The sequence below is a fragment of the Otolemur garnettii genome, unplaced genomic scaffold (assembly GCF_000181295.1).
Source record: "Otolemur garnettii isolate 467f Iridium unplaced genomic scaffold, OtoGar3 scaffold00056, whole genome shotgun sequence".
In the NCBI taxonomy this organism is placed as follows: Eukaryota; Metazoa; Chordata; class Mammalia; order Primates; family Galagidae; genus Otolemur; species Otolemur garnettii.
This window is the reverse complement of record NW_003852451.1, coordinates 1,667,166-1,677,523: the sequence shown is the minus strand read 5'-3', so window position 1 is coordinate 1,677,523 and position 10,358 is coordinate 1,667,166. Positions and strand designations below refer to the sequence as shown.

The following is a 10,358-nucleotide window of genomic DNA, read 5'->3' as shown; positions in this document are numbered from 1 at the left end:
CGGCATCTGTAATTTAAGGACGGAGATCTGCACTGATACGCTGTCAGGGAAAGGGAGAGACTCAGTTCCATACGGCATCTGTAATTTAAGGATTGTAAGAGTAACTCATGGCAGTTTGTGCTATTTTTTTTACAGCATAATAGAGTTATTTAATTTTAATTTGCTGAATTATTACCACTGTCATTTCCAGCTGTGGACCTCTGGTTGATGTTGGGGAGATGGGCCTCCATTTGTCTTATATTGTGTGATTGAAGATGATAAATTACCTGTGATTATAAGAAGATTTTCTATTTGACACAGCCCTAAGGTGGGATCCAGGAGTTTTTTGTTCTCTTACAAATATGTATGTTAGGAAAATATGCACACTTTCAAAGAAAAGAATAGAGCCTTTTGCTACTTTAGAAATCACTTTTATTAAGAGTTGTATGATTAATCATTAAAAATACAAGTGTAAATATTTTTTTATGTCTATCAGGGTTATTAATTGGAAGTGTGCTTTTACCACTGTCCTGTATCAGAGAGTAATGCGCGGGGCCGTGACAAAGGACTGGCCTGCTCCAGCAGTGCTGGGGAAGCAGGCTTCTCTCGGGGGTCTTGAGAAGCACTGGCGGCCTTAAGGTGACAAAATCCACGCTTTCCCTGAAAAGAGATGCAAATGAATTACTTTTCTGTTAATATATAGAAAAACAAATACACATAAGTGCATACAAATACATGTAAATATCTGCATACAGGGATACTTGTATGTATGATTGTAAAACCCATCAGCAAGTGGATTTGGCCACCTTTGACTAGTTAGGACGAATGTGAATATGTGTAAAAGTGCTTTTCATAACTACATTATTATGGAAGATCATCAAAACTGCTGTACTTTTCCATTTCTACTGTATTTCAGTTGCAACCTATTTTTAATAAACTTTGTATGTATTTAAGTGTATTTGCTATTATTTTGAAAGTGCTGACAAAAGTTTATATTTGTAACATCAGCCTTCCTCTTCCTGTTTTTTTCTCATCTGTTCACTCATCATTAAACATTTTCTGAGTATCATTCCTGCGTTGGACAGTATTTTCGTGGAAGTGTTCCGGGTAGCTGTCAGGTGGTCTCTCATGCCAGCTCAGCTGCCCCAGCCCTTGTGACTGACCACTGTGTGCAGCAGTCCCAGAATTGGGGGTGGGCTTATGGGGACTGTGCTTGGTTACACTGCTGCTTTGTGGCCTTTTGAAATTCCTGACATTGCCCTATAATAAAGTAAATTGTATAAATGTGGCATCTTTGTGAGATATGTTTGAGTGTGAGAACCCACTCAGAATGGCTCCTAGAAAGGGTATGTCTGATTATAAATGTGCAAGGGAGGGTGGTTAGGATGCAGGAGCTGCCACTGGCCTGTGCAGGCACAGTTTGCAGGCCTCAGCCCAGCCCCGAGTTGCACTAACTTCTGCCCCTGCCTGCTTCCAATAGACCGTTTCTTTACAGCCTGTGAGCTGGACAGCAGGGTCAGAGAGTTTAAAGGACCTTCCTAGGAGAAGGGAGGTTGGTGGGAGCTTTTGGTCCAAGAACACACCATTTCAGACTAACAGAAGGTGTGAGCTCTGTTGCATACAATGTGTTGTAAAAATAAGTTGGAAAGGAACTTTGCAAAGGAAGAAGTGTCTTGGGATTATAGAAATTTGTGGAGACTTTGGTAGGACTGCGTGTTTATGTATTCCAACTACAGTACTCACTTTTACTAGAATTTAAAGTAATGTTAAGTTATTTAATGTTTGGGGAGACAAAAACTTGGAGACTCAGCGTCATTCCAAGATTCGTGTTTCCATGATTCTGATCTAACTGACATCCCCGTCATGTTGACTGGCCAAGAATTTGGTAATTTATGGTCCTGTGCCATTGGACACATTTGCCTTTATCCTTCATTGCATGGAAACATCGCAAAGATTGATGTAACTACATCGCAAAGATGTAGTAACATTAAACAAGATTTAAATCCAGTGACTTGCAGAAAGGAAAATATATGCGAAAGTGGCAGGATTTTTTTTAATTCCAGTATGTTATCCTGTTTATTCAAAGAAGTCGTGTAACTCCAAAAGATGTCAAATGGGAATGTAAAAGCTAGTTGTTTTTGTGTAATTTATCCAACAAATATTTATCAGTGCCTACCTTGCATCAGGTGACTGATCTCAACTGGTTCCCTAGTATCCCAAAGCAATTTGTTTCTGCCCTTGGAAGGTATGGTTCTAGGAAGACAAATACTTGCTTTATATGACTATACAGTGAGTTGCTGTTAATTGTGTAAGGTAGGAAGGTATACACGTTGAGGGTAGAAGGACTCACTTAAAATTACTGTGGGGAAGGTAGATTTTTTTTGAGAAAATGATACTGTCTTTTGAGAGAGAAGATAGGCTAGAGTCAGAGGGGCGGGCACAGGCAGAGAGTCCAGGACTACCTGGTGCCACCAATGGCAAAGGAGGGTGTTATTCTAAGACCATGGGGAAAAGTTGAGCTTCTATTCTCCACCAGAAGCTCCTGCCTGGTTCTGAAAACACCTGTGCCCAGCCTACTACTGTGTTTCCCTGAAAAAAAGACATTGTCTTATATTTATTTTTTCTCAAGAAGACACACTAGGGTTTATTTTCAGGGGATGTCTTATTTTTGTTATGTGTAATACAACAATCTACATTTATTCAAATACAGTAAAGTCATCTTCTTCTGGAACATCATCATAACTCTCCAGACCCGGAATTCCATCCTGGATTTCTTGAGACTCCATTTCCTTTAGAACCATTGGTCCCAATCTTTCATGTCGAGCAATAGAGCTCTCATTAAATGAGCAGCTCTTATCCATGTAACCTGCTCGGAGTGCATTGGTAACAGCACTGTCAGTAATTTTAGTCCATGAATTCTTCACCCAAATCACGACCTCTTGCAGGCTAGGCTTCACAAAGTTTCCATGCTGATTTCTTGTCATCCTATTTTCAATGTAGTCATTAATTTCCATATGCAAATGGTCTTTGAATTGCTTGTTTATTGCAATATCAAGAACCTGCAGATAGGCAGTCATTCCTGTGGGAATCATTATTTGATCTATTTTTCTCTCTGTAAGGAAGTTCTTCATGTCTTTAGCGCAGTGAGTGCTGGCTGAATCCCAGACTAGCAGACCTCTTTGGCCACCTCGCAAAACAAGTGGCAGCATTAAATCAAGCCACTTCCTTATAACTGCTTGTGTACACCAGGCTTTTTCTGTTTTAAGGACATAAATGCTGGAAACATGTTCAATCTTCTCTTTCTTGCCCTTAGTGATAAGAGGTGTAGCTTTCTTTCCATCCAGACGAATGGCCAAAATACAGGTAACACGTGAACTGTCGTGACCAGTGGAGGGAACGTAGATTGAGGAGGCACCCCTCTGTTCAATTGTTGTTTGGGCTCCTTGACCCATAAGCACTGCAGTTTCATCCATAGCAATCATGCTGCAAGGTTGGTATTTAGAAAAGTCGATGCCATCAACAAAGGACTTGAATGCAAGTGCTCACTTAATAACTTCTGCATTTTCCAGCTTAGACAGTATTGTTGATTTTCTTAGAGACAGTTCATATCGCTGAAGGAAGCCATCCAGCCAGTGTTGTGATGCTCTGAATTCTGGGGATATTTCGAACTGTGGTGCCATTGCAAGGGCAAATGCTTGAATCTCAGCCCTGCGCACAACCAAAGCCTTTGCTCTCCTGTCAGCAATCCATTCACAGATGATGTTTTCCAGCTCAGGAAATAAAGTGACCTGAACCACACTTGCGCTTCTTAGGATTTCCTCTGTCCACATGTAGACTGAGGTTATCGTATTCTGCCTGCCATTTTCAGACCATTCGGATATCCAATTTCTTTTCTTTGCAGAAAGCCATAAGATTCTTGCCCTAGGAGTCCTCAACAATTCTTTTCTTGTACTCAACAGAATAGCTCTTTCTTTTTGCACCCATCTTGTTGGGGGTACAGATACTCAGGAAAAGCAGAGATAGGCCAGCAAAGCTGATGTGTAAGGGCTGAATTATTTACCGTATTTGGGATCCAGCGAGCACTGGGTCCAATCTGCACAGTGGAGCTGGGATGATCTCTCTGGGCTTAGTATCAGACTGCTTGCTGAAGCTTTTCCCCGATCCCCTGGTGTTTGTTTGAGGGGGGTGGTGAGAGAGGCCCACAGACTGTTGCTGGTCGGTGTTGGGGAGCAGCAGATTACTGGTGTTTCTGTGGGGTGAGAGAAGCTCACAGACTTGTTGCTGGACTGGTGCTGGGTAAAATAGCCACAGCTTTCCTTCTTCCCCCTGGAGAGACACCATATGGTAAAAAAGTGGAGCATCCTGCTCCTCATTTCACTAAGGAGACTGTGGAGACCACCAGTCTCTATGTCTCCGTCTCCACGTGAAGCCTCAGCGTGCACAGGATGGCCGGAACCTGACAGGCAGAGCCGACCTGTTGGTGGGGCAGGTGCTAGTGATGTGTGAACTCCTTTCCCCTAGCTGTCTGCACGTGCACAATAGGATGCCTGCGACCGAGTTACCACACACCTACCCACGCAAGTGTGACTGGCTTGGAGAAAGGAGGTGTGGCAGATAAAAGGTATTCCAGTCCTACTGCTCCGCACCGAAATGCATGGAGTGGCTTTGCAGATAATGCTGCATAGCCACCCCCATCACTAGGTCTTATTATCAGGGTCGGGCTTATATTTAACAAATGCATAGAAATCCTGCTAGGGCTTTTTGGGGAAACATGGTAGGAGGCTGCCTGGTTGTCAGAAGGGCAGGGAGACAAGGGGAAGCCTGTGCAGGGGCAGGGAGAGCATCCTGACGCTGAGTAGCCAGAAGGCACATCACCTGTATGGGGAAGCCTGGAGGGCCCGCAGGTGGGCACAGAGGGGTTAGACTTGTTGGCGTGGTTTGTTACGGATGTGCCCAAAAGCAGTTCAGGAAAGATACTGGCGGAAACTCCACCTTGTGTGCAAACAAGAATAGTTGGGACTTTCAGGCCAAGAACAGTATTTTCCTGTCTCCCTTCAGTGGATTAGACCTGACTTTTTTCCTGATTTTCTAGAGCTTGTATTTTATTCTTTTATAGAGATTATAGGCTTAAATAAATGTTAAATTGCGGGCAGTGATTCCAGCTTCAACTTGGAATTTTTTAAAAAACTATGAAACACTACATAATCTAACCTCTGCCCAAAAATAGACCTGGGAAACACTAGGTCAACTGTTAGTTTAAAAAATGTTCCCCCTGCCTGCCTCCCACCTTTTTTTTCATGAGAACAGCCTTAGAAAGTTAAAAACAGACAGTTGAGCAAAGTATGTAACATTGTCTAACAGCATATCCAAAAAAGAGAAGTGGGCCAGGTGTGGCAAAGACCTATAATCCCAATACCTTGGGAGGCCCAGGCTGGAGGATCACTTGAGGGCAAAAGTTTGAGACCATCCTGGGCAACATAGCAAGACTCTGTCTCAATGAAAAATTAGTATTAGCGAGGTGTGGTGGTAGGCACCTCTAGTCCCAGCTACTCAGGAGGCTGAGGCAGGGGGATTAGTATTAGTGAGGTGTGGTGGCAGGCACCTGTAGTTCCAGCTACTCAGGAGGCTGAGGCAAAGAGTTTGAGGCCATAGTGAACTATGACTGCACCACTGCACTCCAGCCTGGGTGACCAAGCAAGACCTTTTCTCAAAAACAAAACAAACAAAAAAAAAAAAATAAGGGGGGCAGGGGTTTAGGTAGGCAGTCCTGGGCTTTTGGGTTGTCCTAAGTGAGGTTGAACGTTGCTAACACAGGGAAATGGTCCAGAGCCTTCTAAATCTCTGTGACCAAGAACATGGTGTTCTCACTTAGGCTGTTTCCTCTTACGTAAAAGGTGATGTTGTTGCTCATTCTTTCAGAAATGATCTTTAGTTCAATGAAACGATGACTCAAAGACTGGATGCTGCCTCGTATAGATGGTTGGATCCGCTGACACTTAGCTCTCCTATGGAAGAGAAGGAAAAGGAATTCGTGGAATACAAACAAAGACAAAAAATGTCGATGGAGGCGGCGAGTGCAACCGGGAGGACCACGCAGGCACACTTGAGGGGAGGAACGTGACAAGGACTCTGGGCGTCCTGGCAGGTGATGAGCTCTGCGTGTGCATGACAGGAGCAGGATGGCAGTGCCCTCAGCACTAAGTTCTGAGACACTGGACATGGGTGACACCAAATATTCCAGAAGGGCTGTGACACACACAGGCTTCGGCCATCTGGGCAGAAGCACCTCCCTAACTCTCGGATGGGCTTCTACTGGGGAACATCCAGAGCCAGACAGCGATTAATGCAGTAGAAACATGTCATTCAGGAACCCTGTCATGGGGAAAAGGGGCCTCGGTGTAGAGCTGGGCTCAACTTTTCATATAGCAAGGACAAACAGGCATCTCTAGCCAAGGAGCAAGGCCAGGTGGTAGACAGTTACCACACAGATCCCTTGGGAATGGAGAGGGTTCTGGCTAAATGGGTCTACAGGATTCTTGCTACTAGCAGCCAGCGTGACCCCATGAAGAAGAGGAACCTGACCAGATGTCCAGTGTGGACTCACTCAACTGATTCAGCAGGGGTCTTGGTAAAACCAGGCAGGCCTGATTGAAAAAGGCATGGAGGAGCCTAAGATCTGGGCAAGAGAGGGGTCACTGGTGCCGAGAGCAACCGGTGTCCGCATTGCTGATCCACAGACATCACGGTCTGTGCTTGTCACCGCTACTGAACTGTGGCTCTAGGACAGTTGACAGTCTTCCATGTCACAGTTCTCTTGGTCTGTAATATGTGGCTAGTCAACACTTACAGAGTAAGTGATAAGGAGGTGATGTCCCAGAAACATACTGGGATGGGGGACAGAAAACCCCTGTCTGCTACTCAGCAGCCACCACTGTCTCCTTGAGCCTGTCTCCACATTGAAGAGGTGGTCCTGAGCAGCTCCGTCCATGGAATATGATGGCGTCACTTTTGAAACACTCACGTCTTCGAGGTAACTAATCAAAACAGTAAAAGGAAGCTCAGGTGAAATACATCTTAATATATTTATTTTGCCTAATTTATGCCAAACAGTATCTTTTCAACATGCAGTTAATACAAAAATCTGTTCATTAGATAGTCTACACAAAGCCTTTAATAGAAAAATCTATTCATTAGTCTACACAAAGCCTTTAAACTCCAGTGTCTCTCTCACACCTGGCATCTTTCTCGACTGCTGGGCAGCTTAGGGTCAGTTGAGGTCCCTCAAGGACAGAGCCTAAGTGTCACATTGTGGGTGACCAGCAGAAACTCTTGAGTATTAAAATAGGGGAGGTCATTTTGACAGTGCCAATCTCTGGTGTTAATTATTCGTGCATAACTCAGTGTCCAAGAGCTTTTTACATTATTTTGTCATTTCATCTGAATTCTTTGGCATCACCTTAGGCAAGCAGTGTTCCCTTTGCACAAATGGGGAAATTGAGTCCAGGAAGTCCAATTACACACACTGGTTTATTGTTGGCTGATCTGTAACAATTACTTTGAGGCCACAACCCAAGTGAAGACAAGGTGAGCCACAGTCGCACCATGGGCTCTGTCCTTGCTGCTGACATCCGTGTGGGGCTGCTAGGGTGCCTTCTGTCACTGTGCTTTCCTTAGTACAGAAGGAAAGGCACCGGCGCAGGTCTGTGGGGACCAGAGAACAACGAGTATAGTACAAGGAGCAATTATGCCAAAATGTCCTCAGGAGACGGCCAACAGCCTTTTACTTGTGAAGCCTGTACTTGGCACTGCTGGCACCAGAGTTTGAAGAAGAGCATGAGTCTTGTATAAGCCAGAGGAGTCTGCTGCCGCCCAACAGAATGCTGTGGACAGGAGTGAGATGGAGTATTGGGGAGTGGGCCCTGTGTGGGGGCCAGGGAAGCAGGCCATGGCGTGACCACAGTGAGGAATGGTCCATTGGCTGCAAGGTGGGTGGGATGATGCCTGCTATCCAGGAAGTCTGTGACATGTCTTCAAGTGGAGGTGACAGCAGAAGGGAGGTCATGGTGACTGCATGGAAAGGTAGTCCAGCTGCTCTGGCCTGGGTAAAGCCTGCCGTCTGGGGCAGTGCTGGTTAGCGTGCTTTGCAAACTCAGCGTGCCAGAGCTGGCCGCCCATCTGGGCCATCTTCATAGCCCTGGCTAAGCAGGCTGCATGTGCTGAGTGAGAAAGTGAGTGAGTGCCAGTTCACTTGCTTTGCTTTCAGAATTTTAGTAGGTGGCAAGCTGGTCCTCAGGGGTGCGTAGACCTCAGTTTGAAAAATCCAATTCTGGTCCATTGTAAACTTGAAGAGATGCATACTCATGATAAGTCATATTTTATTTCTAATCTTCCTGGTCATCAATTTTTGATTCTCTAGAAAAACGAGGTTTGCTTTTATATTTTCCAAAAATGTTTATCATGTTCCAAATGGCAACTGTGTGCTCATGTTTTATGTGTTTTCATCCAGGAAATGGATGCATGTTTTAAAACATCAGTGATGGATGGCGAGGGCTTATAAACTAAGTCTCCTGCTCTTCTTCCCCCCCCCCCCCAGTCCTTCTAGCCAAAGGAAAAAGCAATTTTGGGATGGGGGGGTGTCAATTCACGAGATGCCCATCTGTTCATGCAGCCTCCAGCCAAGCCCTCAGTTGTACGGATTTTTCTCTTTCCCCATCTCCAGCTGTCACACTGTTCCTCACTGCGGATGGGGCCACGCTGGTGTGTTTTATGGTCTTGATGTGGACAGCGCCTCACACAGCATGGGGGTGGCACTGGTGCAGTTTCTTCTCTTTATTGGGTGTGCCTTTCCTTCTGTCTCCACCTGTCCACTTGTCCCAGCCCCCACACTGGGCTTCCAGCTTGCAGACACCACCCGCCACTAAGAGCCACCCAGGAGGTCCTCTGGGAACATTTTCAGGAGGAGGGCACCTGGGTGGGTGCCTGTCTCGAGGGTGCCCATCCTATGCTCACCTGACAGGCCTAGGATGGTCCTCAAGGGCCCCGCTGACCCTGGAGCTGCAGACGGTGTGTCCCGGCCTCTAACACAGAAGCATGTGTTGATAACAAACCTCTGTGAGGCAGTGAGCTGCTGCTGTAAAAAGATCCACTCTAGATGCTCTGCAGATGGACCTAGCCCGAGAGGAGGACACTAGAAGAGGATGTCGCTTATTTACTGCCCTCATCCCTACCTCCCTTCTGTAACTTCTGCGCAGGTGCGGGACGGGCCCTTCCTCTGCGCCTGCGCCTGTCCTGGGCTGCACGCTCATTCCCTGGAGCTGCCGCCATAGTGCCAGCGGGGGCAGGGGCCTGCACCTCGCTGGGTGACCTTAGTCCTGGGGACCTGGGGTTGGGCGGGGGGGAGGTGAACAGTGTCATGCGGGAGGGTTGTAGGACTAGAGCCTGATTCCTGGCAAAGGCATGGGCAAGTCTGCGCCCCGCACCAAACCGCTCTGTTCCACTGCGGGTTGGTATACTCCTGCCAGGCACACGACATCCTCCCACCTCCACCTTCGCCCAATCACGGGGAGCCCTGCCTACTATGGCACCAGAGGGAGTCACTAGGACTTGCTGAACCACCCTCCACTTTAGCAGTCCCCACCCCCTCCCCGCTCCTCCCATCCCACCGTGCTGCGCTCTGGTGCCCGGTCTTCCTGCGCTCCCTCCCCCACATCCTGAAGACCGCTGGTGCTGTGGGGGAGGGGGCACGATCTGAGGGTGGGAAGCGGGTGTTGGAGGTGGGGGCAATGCCGGTGGGGGGCAGTCGGTGGGGCGGATTCTGGGAGCAACGGGCCAAGCAGCTGCAGCGACAAGGCCAGGTGAGTCTGGGGAGAGGGCAAGGAGACTTGGGGTGCTTGTGAGGGTCCCTAATGTATAAAGGTATCTTAGCCCCCATTGGGCAGTGACCCATACTGATCCACCCACTCCCATCTAGGCTTCTGGACCTACCTATGATGGAGGGACTAAATCCCCAGCAGGAGGGACTGAATCCCCAGAAGGAGGGATTGAATCCCCAGAAGGAGAGACTGGATCCCCAGAAGGAGGGACTGAATCCCCAGAAGGAGGGACTGGATCCTCAGCAGGAGGGATTGAATTCCCAGAAGAAGGGACTGGATCCCCAGAAGGAGGAACTGGATCCCCAGAAGGAGGGACTGGATCCTCAGCAGGAGGGATTAAATCCCCAGAAGGAGGGACTGAATCCTCAGCAGGAGGGACTGGATCCTCAGCAGGAGGGACTGAATCCCCAGCAGGAGGGACTGGATCCCCAGAAGGAGGGACTGGATCCTCAGCAGGAGAAACCAAATCCTCAGAAGGAGGGACCGGATCCCCAGAAGGAGGGACTG

The 10,358-nt window shown here is 47.4% G+C and overlaps 1 protein-coding gene across 1 annotated transcript in view; it reads left to right on the top strand.

Annotated features, from left to right (window-relative positions):
• The first annotated feature begins 9,761 nt into the window (after positions 1-9,761).
• Positions 9,762-10,358, top strand: part of KIF25 (kinesin family member 25) — a 73,702-nt gene continuing 73,105 nt past the window's right edge. Inside the window, exon 1 of the mRNA XM_012806701.1 lies at positions 9,762-9,833. Within this exon, the coding sequence (XP_012662155.1) occupies positions 9,762-9,833 (72 nt within the window). The remainder of the gene's footprint in view (positions 9,834-10,358) is intronic.